This window comes from Patiria miniata, unplaced genomic scaffold (genome assembly GCF_015706575.1).
Source record: "Patiria miniata isolate m_02_andy unplaced genomic scaffold, ASM1570657v1 HiC_scaffold_20, whole genome shotgun sequence".
Taxonomy (NCBI): Eukaryota; Metazoa; Echinodermata; class Asteroidea; order Valvatida; family Asterinidae; genus Patiria; species Patiria miniata.
In genome coordinates, this window is record NW_024037059.1 from 17268590 (window position 1) to 17280741 (window position 12152).

Below are 12152 nucleotides of genomic sequence, written 5' to 3' on the forward strand. Positions count from 1 at the left end.
AATGTCTCCAATGTGTTGCTTTCGCCGTGATACCCCTCCTCTTCAAGAGGAAGAATTGAAAAACAGTCGTGCGTGTGTCTTCTTATCATGCGTCTAGCACCATCGGTCGTTCCTTCATGCTCCAAGGAGCATGTCATTATGTGCTACAGGTGGACTGTCGTTTGTGATTAATGCGTTACGGCGTGTTGGCCATGCCACGCTGGCACATCCCAGGCATTTCCAGAGCCGGGGTTATTAAGAAATTTGCGTGCCGAAAAAAATGTGATTGGAGAAAGTGAAGCGTAAATCATACAGGCTAGTGCAATTATATACAATACATACACTGTACAGTCATAGATAAGTCTACATACATGTTCATAATATTATTATAAAAGCTCATGATAGTCATTTTCACTTCAACTGTGTGTCAGACGTTTGTAGGAGTAGACTGGTATCCATGCCTGTATTCCAGAGCAACTATCTTTGTACAAAATTGATACTTTGCAAAGATACATGTATTTGATGCTCAGAATTACAAGGTGTCTACATTCCTTTTTATGCCCCGCGGCGAAGCCGAAGGGGCATACTGTTTCCGCCTTGTCCTTCCGTGGGTGGGTGGGTGGGTGGGTGGGTGGGTGTGTGGGTGTGTGTGTGGGTGAGCTTGTCTTACATACGCAGTGTGGACTTCCGAACAAAAGACGTCCACATAATGTAGGTAGCACCGACGTTGTGTGGACTTGCCCACGTCCACACAGTGTTTCCCCATTTCTGGAAAACAGGTTTAGAGGCATTTTTGGGTTAGGTTTATCAGTAGCAGAATGAAGAGAAACACTAAAGGGAATCATAGAAAAAAAATTGGGTTGAAAGAGTTTTCACAGTTTGAGAAAAATGAGTTTTTTCACTGGTTTTTCTTAACTACACGAAAGCAATGGAAAGTCCACACTAGTCATGTGAAACAAGTATGGGTGGGTGTGTGGGTGTGTGTGTCCGGACAAATCTTGTCAGCACGATAACTTGAGAAATACTTAACATATGAACTTCAAATTTGGTCTGTGTATTGTTCTTGGTAATCCTAAGAGGCCTATTGCATTTGGGGCCGAAAGGTCAAGGGTCAAGGTCACAGTGGCTGAAACAATAGAAATTTTGTCAGCGCGATAACTTGAGAAATACTTTACATATGAACTTCAAATTTGGTTTGTGGATTGTCCTTGGCAATCCTGAGAAGCCTTTTGCATTTGGGGCCGAAAGGTCAAGGGTCAAGGTCACAGTGGCTAAAACAAAAGAAATTTTGTCAGCGTGATAACTTGAGATATACTTTACATATGAACTTCAAATTTGGTTTGTGGATTGTCCTTGGCAATCTTAAGAGGCCTATTGCATTTGGGGCCGAAAGGTCAAGGGTCAAGGTCACAGTGGCTGAAACAAAAGAAATTTTGTCAGCGTGATAACTTGAGATATACTTTACATATGAACTTCAAATTTGGTTTGTGGATTGTCCTTGGCAATCCTAAGAAGCCTATTCAGTGTGGGGGCGAAAGGTCAAGGGTCAAGGTCACAGTGGCTAAAACAAAAGAAATTTTGTCAGCGCGATAACTTGAGAAATACTTTACATATGAATTTCAAATTTGGTTTGTGTATTGTTCTTGGTAATCCTAAGAAGCCTATTGCATTTGGGGCCGAAAGGTCAAGGGTCAAGGTCACAGTGGCTAAAACAATCGAAATCTTGTATTTATTCTGAGATCATAGGGATTAGGGATTAATTCATATAAAACCTACAGAAGACACTAATGCTGTCAATGAACATTCCATGTGACCAAGGTACATGTAAGTTGATGTTAAAAGAGTGGTGTTATGTCATGGGAACAGTCACGGTTGCGGGGCATTTGTGTTTGTAAACACACCTGACTTGTTTTAAAACTATTTCCACAAGTCGTAGATACCATATGGCCCATTGCAGACAAAATGTGCTTTTAACATTTCTTGTTCATATCAAGAGTACTCCTCGTTCCTAATGAACAAGTTAAAAAAAAATGTAGAGAAAAGATAAGAATGAGTTTAGCTGTCAGGATATGTGTACCTTTGAAAGAGATATTCTTATCATTTTAACAACAGAATAGCGTTTTTTTATCCATTTTATTTGTCTGCCAGAGAAATTGATCCTCATGCTTTTTCATTAATGTTTCCAAAGTACATTGTAATTTTCTTTCTGATAGATACAAAAATACGATAATTTGTGATTGACTTGTATCACAACCCTATCTTGATTTTTTGTTCTACATATGGGCAATTCAATGAGAAAGTGAACATGGCAAAACATTTTAACATTTATGAAATCTTCAAAATTGCAAGCATCACAACCACAAAAGTGGTGTCAAATTAAAAGGGACAACACAACCTTTAATTTGAAAGGTGTGTTAGCAAGATGGAATGTGGTATATTTTTGTCTGTCAAAAAACTTGGGGTTTTTGGAGGGCTAAAATTATGGATTTAGGTAATTATTTTGGCACCTTGCCATGGACTAAATCGTGATCTCCCGACAATATCAGTTTGATAATTATAATTTCATTGACAATATATACCTAACTGATGCATATGCTGAATTAGGTATTGAAAACAAGTGATATGAAGTTATTGTACACGTACCGGTATAATTGCCAGAATATTGAAAGTCAGATTTTTTGTAGAATTGTTGCGCAAGTCATGCTGAAATAGTGTACATTTATTTCCTGTGAGTTTTGGACTGATCATTTCCGTCTTGCAATGCATAAGGCAACTTGGGTCTCATTTTTCCCCAGTCCCAGCCAAATTTTGCACAGCCGTCTCTTAATTTTTGTTGTGTTTGTTAGAAGACTAAGCCCCAATCAGAATGACTTATTTCCGGCTAATCCGTCGGGCTGTTGTCTGTAACAACACAGAATCCGTTCCCTTACACAACCTCTCGCCCGGAGTCCCATCGGTCCTGATTAGCCAGTGGGCGATGGTAAATATCGAGTCGGCGGGACTGAGGTTGTAATCGCTTCGAATTCACGATAATCAGGAACGAAAATATTGCCGGCAAACTTCAGCTCTCGTCCTTTGGGATCGACGGAAAAATGTGCTCATTCTGGTTTTACCATTGCAACATATGGCAAGTCAGTACATGAATATACATTGTACATGTACCGTACATGAGACAAATATATATAGGTCACTGCGTTTGTAATGTGGTTGGTTATGAATTAGCATCATACATGTACATGTACAATTTGTATTCTGCACTGTGTGCACACTTGTTAACATGTGCCATATTTTCCTAGGTATGGCCTAAAAGCTAATGGGTTGCATATCGCATATGCCAAAGATAGCAGTGTCGTCTTTTTATAGACACAGTGTGCATTCAAACACCCATTAACCTTGACCTAGCATTAATTATCCGTTCATCAGATACATGTGCTTCAGTGGTATTTGTACATTCTTGCATCTGCCTGTTGTTCCAACACAAAACGGTAAAATTGCAATGTACTCACTTGTAATTTACCCCAGACTCTGAATACAAATACAATATTCACATGTACATTGCAATGTGCAGGAAATGACTGAGTACTTCTTGTGGAGGGAGTTCCCCTTATGACTAATCCATTATTGTGAACCTGTTCCTAGTCTGAGAAATTCTTGATGTTGAAATCACAATATCTTGGTCAAACATCACTGTAAATTTTCATGCAGCACTCTAATGTCAGTGTCTAAAATCAAATTAGTGTTCAATATTTTCTGCCTTACTAAAGTTATACACGTACCGTACTTATCATTTTTTTTAATGACACAAATGCATGTGAAGATCTTTCTTGCTAATTTCCTTATAGGCCCTAACCGATAATCATTTGTTCTGTTAATTTATTAATAATCTGCGGAAATTACAATGAGTAAAGATTCATTTAAAAATCTTCACTGAATAAATTGTCATTTATTGTCTTTCACAGTAAGTAACACACATGCAGTGTTCAGCTACTTTATCTTGATTTGACTATTGTGGCAGTGATTCACAGGTGACTCATTTCTCAACAAAATGGCAACAGTTTAATCTCTAAAGTCATAAATTATCCTGTCTACCGGCACATGCACACTGCACGTGACTATCGATTGCCTTCACAAAACACATGTTCATGTTCATGAACTTGTATGTTGAGAAATATAAATTTGTGATTCTGTCGTCCAGTATTCATAAATTGTGAGGCATTCTGCCAAAAAGAGACGGAACTAGGCACAGGCCTTAGTGGAGAAAAATGTGAAAAAATAGAATGGGGATGATTTTTTTCCTTCGATTTTCAGATTTATTGATATTTGTTATCTTTGATATGTTTAAGTACTAACATTTCTGTATTTTAAAGAAATACATAAATTGTGTAATAAACATATTTTTATGGAAAAAACAATTGGCATCTTTCATTTCCAGGACTACACATTTCGAAACTTTACTGGCCACTTTCTCAGTATGTTACTTTTTGACACATCGATAAATGTGAATTTTAAACAGCCTTTACTTGTCACCGGAATGTCCGATTGAAGTGCAACAAACAGTATTGTAAGGATTATTTTCTTTCTTCTAATACCCGCAAACCCTCATTTTGACCTCTGCCCAGTTCTGTCTCATTTTGCCAAAACGCCTCACATTTGAGCGTACTGTTTGAATAACTACACATAATTATTTGTATTTCATTGAAGTATATGTACACAAGGTTAATCTCTTAATTTGACAAAGATTAGATTTTAAAATTTATTCACATGTCGCAAGATTTCCTTTAAACAAGCATGCACAGATTCTAATTTTATGTTGAATGTGTTTAGGTTTATATTTTTTTGTGTACAAATGCGCAATTTGCTTGACAACACATATTATTGTGAATTACAGTATTTGTGTGGTGAGTCACTAGAAATAAGTAGTCGGGTGGAACTTGACTTGTGATGATTAATTTTGCCATGCAACATTGGAACTTGGCTTCCTATTCCACGGTAGAAAGATCAGTGACCTTTGTATTAGGAATCAATTACACGACAGACAACTTGAACTTTAGGAACGACCTCAATCAAGCACTCTCATAGTAGAGTAGCAGCTATTGGCTCAGCTGGGAGGGTAGCTGGGGAAATTAACATAATGAACCAATGAAATGAGAGCTTTGTTTTACCTTGAGACAATGTAATTTCACTTACCGGGTAGCTGATTGGCTCATATTTGATGACGAGTTGGAAAATTAACACAATGGATCAATGAAATAAGAACTTTGTTTTTCTCATAGGACCTTGTAATTTTCATTGGTTCATTTTTCATAAATGTTTGAAATTTGGTCTTGGCAAATTATGGACCAGTGAAACATTTAGATCTTTGTTTTATCTTGAGAAACTTGATTGGCTCATCTTTGATGATTTTTTGAAAATCAATCTTATGGACCAATGAAATGCGAGCTTTGTTTTCTCTTGAGAAACCTGTATTGTGATTGGTTCATCTTTGATGAAAGCTTGGGAAATCAGCATATAGAACCAATGAGTTTAATGCTTTGTTAAGTCTTGAGACAGTGTAATTTTCATGAGTTCATTTCAGATATTAGCTTGGAAAATGTTGCATTGTGGAAAACTGATATGTGAGTTTTTTTTTTCTCTCTTGAGACCTTGTACATTTTTGATTGGCTTATTTTTGATAGCAGCTTGGAAACAGCATCTTTGTTTTCCCTGATAACTTGTAATTTGATTGGCTTGTTTTTTATGTTAAAGTGAAAACTAAGCATTATGGACCAATGACGTGAGAGCTTTGTTTGTAAGACCTTGTGATACTGATGAGACAGCATCAGCAGGGCAGTGCCCGGCACATGGACAGCCACGTGTAAAGGAAATCAACAAAAGAGAAAATACTTCAACTTATCTAATCATCCGTGCAACCCTGGACGCAAAATTGAAATAACGAGTCATAACGCAGCATAATGTCGTTCCCCCTCTTGGAAAATGGAAACCTTTGTAACCAAATCTTTCATCCTAAATGCAAGTCATAAATTCAGAATTACCAAAGAGATATGTTTCAGCGCCGAGGGACCTCCATTCGCGTGATCATGGCTTATGCTGAAAATGCAATGAACGGGCAGTTATTTAGCTTGCTGTAAGTTCTTGATCGTGGTACTTATATCTAATACTTCAGGTATAAAGCATTTCTATTAAAAACATGAATTCTCAGCTATTGGTTCTGCAGTATTTTACAAATGTTTTATCAAATTTCCAAAGTCATTAAAATAGTCTGCATTTGCATGTTATGAAACTGAAAATTTTGCAAATTTTTGATGTAAAGATAATCGTTTTATGTAATGCAGCATCTATTTCGGCGTCACCCAGGAATTAGTATGAAAGTTAAAAAAAAAAATGAAGGCTTGAGGTGGAGATCAGACATTGATATTTCTGGTCTTTACATCATAAATTTCAATTTTAATATATTTGAGGTCTTTCTATCAGTAAGCGGGCTTTTGTCTTCCATTTTTAAAATAAATTTGATAAATTAGTCGTTTTTGAGTTGATTCTTGAAAGAATGTTGAATTAAATTCTCTTTTTTTTTATGCAGTTTCCGGACGGGCAAAGGTATTGGCTACTCGGGTCATTTCATGGGATCGTGTCTGGTCATCACAGCGGTCAAGATCAAAGGCAAAGGGTTCCAACACTGCATCAAACATGACTTCCAGCCAAGGAAGGTGGGTACAGACAAGGGGTTCAATTTGTGTTCTTGGGCAAGATATTTTACCGCAATCACTTCCTTTCTTCCTAGGGGCTTTGGATACTGGTGGTTCGGCAGTGTATGATTGATTGTGACCTTGAGTTCAATTAGTTTGTCCGTTTATGTCTTTGCTCTCATTTAATGATATAATCTTGATCACAAAAAATTGAGAATAAAAAGCCTTTATTATTAGTCACATTTTTTTTTGACAATTAAATTTTTATTTAATGTTTTAATCCAGGGCCCCCAGGGAGAACAGTTCTTAGATAACTGATGGGACTACCCTGGTAAAATAAAAATAAATTTTTAGTCGGGGGAACATTTTTATAATTATAAATTATAATTACTGAAGCAACCCTTCCCAGTTAAAATTGCCTGTTCAGACCTCCATCATGTCCTTGAAACATTAGCGCAGTCATTTTGCTGGACTTTAAGCACACCTGAACCCTCGTTTAAATTGCATTCTCTTTGGCAAAGCTGTTATCCAACAGTATCACAAGGTAACACTTCAAAGACCTTTATCAGGCAGCCATCTTGTCTGGTTCCCGAGGGCTGATCATATCAAAGCACTGACTTTTAAATTAAGTAACCAGCACCACCCTAAATTTTTTGGCACTTTCAATCATCATCATAATAGATAATTTATCTTGTGTAGAACACAACGGACACATCTTTTGTGATTAGTAATTTATTTTAATTTTTCTATTATTATTTTATTTTAGTGGAACATGGTGACGGTGGTGCACGTGTACAACCGGTGGAGAGCCAGTGAAATCCGTTGCTATGTCAACGGTGAGCTAGTGTCTTCAGGAGAAATGCAGTGGCATGTGGCGGCCAGTGAAGTGAGTAATATGGAACAAAAAAAAGAAAAAATCAATGAAAATGGCGCTAAATATAGCGAGGTCAAGAAATCTAACCTTTTGCTCTGCAGAATATTATTTTAATTAGTGAATTGCTATCCTTTGTAGTAATACTCACCCGATGGAATTTTTTCTTGAAATGAACTTCTGCGAAAATTGTATGAAATATTACTTGATCTCAGTTTCAGATTTTTTCTTCAGTTGTTTGCCTTTAGATGTTCAATAAAAAGCAAGTGCATGGAATTGTTGTCTTGTGGAATATGCCCGTTCCAAACGGCATTATTCTTCTGTTGTTGCCTCTTTACCTCTTAAACAGAAGTTTGAATAATGTCATTACTCCTTGTCTGATATCCAGATGCTAGAATAATATTCCTGGTGTTTCTTGCTCGTCACTGAAAATTTTAAAATGCTAGGTATATGTTAAAAGTGAACTTTTCCCATGGGTCATAAGTGGTCATCACAGATAATCACATACAATCACAGATATTCACAGACAATCACAGACATGCACAGACAATCGCAGATAATCAACGACAATCACATATAATTAATGACAATCACAGATAATCAACGACAATCACAGATAATCACCGACAATCACAGATAATCAACGACAATCACAGACACAGATAATCTTAATCAATTGTAGATAATCACAGATAACCTCAGATACCTTCTTCCCACCTGTTCCTAACCTACAGCCATTTGACAAGTGTTTCCTGGGCTCGGCACCCACAGCAGACAAGGAGAGGACCTTCTGTGGCCAGATGTCATCTGTCTATCTATTCAGCGAGGCTCTTACCCCACATCATGTGCACGCCATGTACCTGCTCGGACCAAACTACAGGGTAACGGCCACATTTTATCAATGGATATTATTATTTCAGATGGCTCTTATAAACAAAATAAATGTGGCTTGTATGCAATGCACGTAAACTGAATGAGTGAATTTAGTGTACCATTTGCTTTGCGCTTGTGCTAGAAGAGGCAAGTCGCAACCAAGCTTCAAAGGAAGGGAATCTTGACTAAGTTCAATTTTAATCAACAGTAAGTGGAGTAAATATTTTGACTGTAGTTGGATTTGAACCTGTGACCTCAGGAATATTGTACAGGCACCATTTCAGCAGTGTTCTGCAGGTTTCAGGTTCTGCTCCTGATCAGGTCAATTCTGTTCCACTAAAAATCCACAACCAGAAATTAGGATTAGCTAGTGTTATTCCAACAGTTAGTTGCTGTCTAACAGTTCTGTGAATAAGGTTCACAACAAAATTTTAAAATATATTTCAAAAATCGTGATTTCACAGAGCCACTTCAAGTTCCACTCAGAGAGCGACGTCAGCCTCTCGGAGCACTACAAGAAGATACTCTATGATGGCAAGATGACCAACAGCATCGTGTTCCTGTACAGCCCAGCTGCTACCGAGTCTCAGCTATGTCTGGATTCATCTCCTAAGGGCAACCCCTCCTACTTTGTGCATTCTCCACATGCTCTTATGGTCCAGGTGAGAGATCCATGGTCCGTTGTCCATTGTCAGTGGTCCATGGTCTGTGGTTCAAGGTTCATGGTGTGTGGTCCATTGGTCCTCCATGGTCCACAAACCATGGTGTTTGGTCTGTGGTTCACGGTTCATGGTGTGGTCCAGTGGTCCTCCATGGTCCATGGTACTCCATGGTCCACAAACCATGGTGTTTGGTCTGTGGTCCATGGCTCAAGATCCTTGGTTCATCTTTTGTTTTTTATAGGATGCAATTGGGTGGAGGAGATAGAAGGGAAGGCAGAATTTAAGATAACGGGGCATGTGTGTGGGATCCTGATTTGTGATTTTGAAATCTGTAATCAGTTTTTGATTTCATCATTCTTCTTGTCAGGATGTGCGAGCCATCGTGACACATTCCATCCACAGCACCTTGCATTCCATCGGCGGTATTCACATGATCTTTCCTCTCTTCACTCAACTGGACTACGTCCAATCGGCCACCGAGGAGGGACAAGAAGACAAAATTAACCCTGAGGTCTGGTACGTACCCCCCGGTATCATCGGCGCCAGGATGGATCATTACTCCATTTTTGAAACAAACCAAAGAAGGGAAACTGATTAGGTGCATTATAATAATGAATTTAAAAGTCAAACAAAAATATTGATTGGAGCTCGGTTTGAACCTGCGACCTCCTTTCTTGATGAAACTTCACTCAGTGCTTAACCCTTCTCCCCGTGTCGTCTTGCAGCCCGCTTCTCCTGCATCTACTGTGTGATCTACTCAAGGGATCCATGTCAACTCAGCAGCAGATGGTACAAGGCAGAGGATTTGTCATCTTGGGGTACCTCTTACAAAAAGTGAGTCTTGCTTTCAAGACATGGTTTCTTGAGATATTGGATGGGTTTATACTCTCTCTTGAAGTCACTGGAGTTGATAAAATGATCTTGATAATTTGTGAAGTCAAAGGCAAAATCCAGCATTGGATTCTTTTAGAAATCACAGCGGTTCTTTAACAATCATCTTGATGTGACTTCTGTTCCTCTTTATAAAAATATTTTTAGGCGTCCATGAAGCACATGACAGAGACAGCACTGGAGCTGTTCTTGGATCTTGCCAAGTATTACAACGGTGTACCGGCTGGTATCCAGCTGTTGAGACACTTAGTGGATCACATCCTATTCAACCCCTGTTTGTGGATCCACACGCCAGTCAAGGTAGGCCTCGTTCTGTCCGATGTTATTAATGTCTTGGCTGGTAACCGGCTGGTATCCAGCTGTTGAGACACTTAGTGGATCACATCCTATTCAACCCCTGTTTGTGGATCCACACGCCAGTCAAGGTAGGCCTCGATCTGTCCGATGTTATTAATGTCTTGGCTGATAACTGGCTGGTATCCAGCTGTTGAGACACTTAGTGGATCACATCCTATTCAACCCCTGTTTGTGGATCCACACGCCAGTCAAGGTAGTTCCTAAATCACGGGGGTGGAACAAAGCTTTCTAAAATTGAAGTCTACAAATGAAAACTACAAATGAAGTCTTGCGAGAGCCACGACTTCGTATTTGACAAGCATTTTGGCAAACATTTTGTCCAAAAAATACTGATAAATTTCTTCAGGTAACTTCAGAAGATTGGTGATTGTGTCTTAACATGTACAAAAAAAACCTCTTTTTGCAAGCATATTAGCTTGGATTCTGTTTGCTTGTTAGCATTTGGAAACAACTCCACCCCTGCGTAATTATCCCTGTTGGTACTTAAATTTTAAGGTTTTTTTCTGCATTTGACAGACCCAGATCTCCCTGTATACATTCCTGTCCAATGAGTTTGTTGGTCAGTCCACCATCTACACCAACATCCGTCGGGTCAGCACTGTACTGCAGCTCATGCATACCCTCAAGTATTACTACTGGGTCGTCAACCCGGAAGACCGCAGTGGGATTGGCCCAAAGGGGCTGGGTAAGTCATAAGCATATTTCTTAGCAAATTTATTCACCTAGTACTGACTTATATACCAAGGGCCAACAAAAGTGAGCTACTAAGCGGATAAAATAGCTTAGCCGATTTTTGTGCCTGGGGCTCGTTTCAGTTCATATCCGGGACGAGTTCCAGACAAACTTTAGATAGAATCATTCACTGCGTTTGGCCACTCTATTAAATAAGTCCTTCTTAAATTTCAAATCATAGACACTTTGGGAATCAACAGTCTGTCCTATCACGCTTGGCTCTTATCCCAATATTTCAACCCCGAGAACTTCCCCCTTTCCTTCAGCAGTGAGATTGGCGCAATCAAATTACCACAGCCGATTTCTCTTAGGTTTTCTTCATAATCATGTCTATGAGTTTATCGACACTTGATACTTTTTGTTTTGCCTCCAATCTGTACTCCTTACATTTGTGCTACAGATGGTCCACGGCCGAACACAGAAGACCTGCTGACCCTGAGGGCGCTCATCCTGCGCATCACTAAGCAACTGATCCTCAAGGAGAAATCGGCCAATGACGAGGAGCTGCAGATCATCCTCAACTATCTCATGACTATTCATGAGGTTGGTAGCCATGGCAACTAGGGAGTCGCCATTTCTGAACTTGGGTCTCAAAATCTGGGAGTTGCAAAAAACTACTAAAGGAGTTTGTCAATTTTGAGCTTGCTTCTAAAATTTTTGAAAACATTAAAAAGGTGTCACATGATCCCCAACTTGGAGGAGATTTGGATTGACTATCATTTTTAAGATTGATTACATCATCGAGAATATTTTAAGAAAGCAATTTGTGGCGTTTAAAGCTAATCTGAAACCTATTTGATCTGATCTTTATACTTGTGTAATATTTGTTTTCAGGATGTCAATTTGAAAGATGTCTTGCAGTTGTTGCTGTCTCTCATGGCAGAGAATTCCAACGGGATGGCCGTAGCTTTTGACAGGAAGAACGGTGTCAGGTAAGGCCGGTTAACAAATGATATTTATTCAAAACCATCAGTGGACAGTAAAAACAATATTTTCTATTCATCTCTAATAGAAAATGCTCAGGAAAGCAGAACAAACTTCAAACTTTCAAACCAACAGCCAAAAAAAAGTTTGTAACAAAAACAATTTGGTGATTTTTATTCA

At 38.7% G+C, this 12152-nt stretch overlaps 1 protein-coding gene across 2 annotated transcripts in view; it reads left to right on the forward strand.

Moving 5' to 3' along the window:
• The window catches only part of LOC119727646 (neurobeachin-like), a 69809-nt gene that overhangs the window by 30170 nt on the left and 27487 nt on the right, over positions 1-12152 (forward strand). For both annotated transcript variants that reach the window (XM_038199629.1, XM_038199630.1), the window contains exons 7-16: positions 6557-6683; positions 7429-7548; positions 8268-8414; positions 8871-9068; positions 9436-9584; positions 9794-9902; positions 10107-10259; positions 10833-11001; positions 11449-11591; positions 11883-11980. In XM_038199629.1, coding sequence (XP_038055557.1) covers positions 6557-6683; positions 7429-7548; positions 8268-8414; positions 8871-9068; positions 9436-9584; positions 9794-9902; positions 10107-10259; positions 10833-11001; positions 11449-11591; positions 11883-11980 — 1413 coding nt within the window. The remainder of the gene's footprint in view (positions 1-6556; positions 6684-7428; positions 7549-8267; positions 8415-8870; positions 9069-9435; positions 9585-9793; positions 9903-10106; positions 10260-10832; positions 11002-11448; positions 11592-11882; positions 11981-12152) is intronic.